The following is a 900-nucleotide window of genomic DNA, read 5'->3' on the forward strand; positions in this document are numbered from 1 at the left end:
TCTCAGGAGGACATCTCTGGAGTAGCCACCTTGGGACTCATCCTCCTTCTTGCACCTCCACTTTAGCTACAAAGACAAATCATCATCAGCCACACCAGATGCACAAGTGAGCCTGCCACTCTAAGCAGATGCCCTGCTGCTCTCCGGGCTCTGGCGATTTAGATCGCCCAGACCATGCTCCCTGTGGAAACGGAGAGGCAGCCGCATCAGCCTTACTGACACTGCGCTCCATAAGTACCCATCTTAAATGGCTTTGGAGGATGCCTGGCCCACACCTGCCAATGTTCCAGCTGCTTGGTGTGGCAAGCTCTGAGAAGCAGCCCTAGGGTCCAGGCCCAGGATGATGGAAGGATGGCTAGCTACCCATAGGGAGGCACCTGTTCTTGCTGAGAGTTACCGCACTGTGATCAGATACTGCAAACTCACCTTTAGTTTGGGGGTTCCTTTGCCTTCAATATTTTCTGTTCTCCCTAAAAATATTGGGAAAAGAAGAAAAGTAAAATTTCAGAGTTCAAGGTCTCCCAAAGGAGATGTAGCACCAAGCTGGAGGACTGACCTAAACAGGCTATTCATGCCCAAGGGTCTTGTGGGGAAGCTAGATGCTAGCCCACTCCATTCCTGGATAGCCTGCTTAGCCACTTCAGGAAGGTTGCCTGTTAGTTCTTGCAAATGAAAAGTTAGGAACACATCCTAGGGGTCCGAGGCAGGCCAGATACCCCAAGGCCTTTCCCTATTGGGGGAATGAAAGGGGAAAGGGGAATGATAAAAGTGTATTTTAAAAAGTAGTAGGGGAACCGGGCAGTGATGGCGCATGCCTTTAATCCCAGTACTGTGGAGGCAGAAGCAGGCGGATTTCTGAGTTCGAGGCCAGCCTGGTCTACAGAGTGAGTTCCAGGACAG

General features: G+C 51.1%; 1 protein-coding gene across 1 annotated transcript in view; it reads right to left on the reverse strand.

Moving 5' to 3' along the window:
- The window catches only part of Dnajc17 (DnaJ heat shock protein family (Hsp40) member C17), a 31,655-nt gene that overhangs the window by 3,463 nt on the left and 27,292 nt on the right, over positions 1 to 900 (reverse strand). The window contains exons 7-8 of the mRNA XM_031373248.1: positions 427 to 470; positions 1 to 66 (exon numbers count right to left, since the gene is read on the reverse strand). Coding sequence (XP_031229108.1) covers positions 1 to 66; positions 427 to 470 — 110 coding nt within the window. The remainder of the gene's footprint in view (positions 67 to 426; positions 471 to 900) is intronic.

Source organism: Mastomys coucha, unplaced genomic scaffold, assembly GCF_008632895.1.
Source record: "Mastomys coucha isolate ucsf_1 unplaced genomic scaffold, UCSF_Mcou_1 pScaffold15, whole genome shotgun sequence".
In the NCBI taxonomy this organism is placed as follows: Eukaryota; Metazoa; Chordata; class Mammalia; order Rodentia; family Muridae; genus Mastomys; species Mastomys coucha.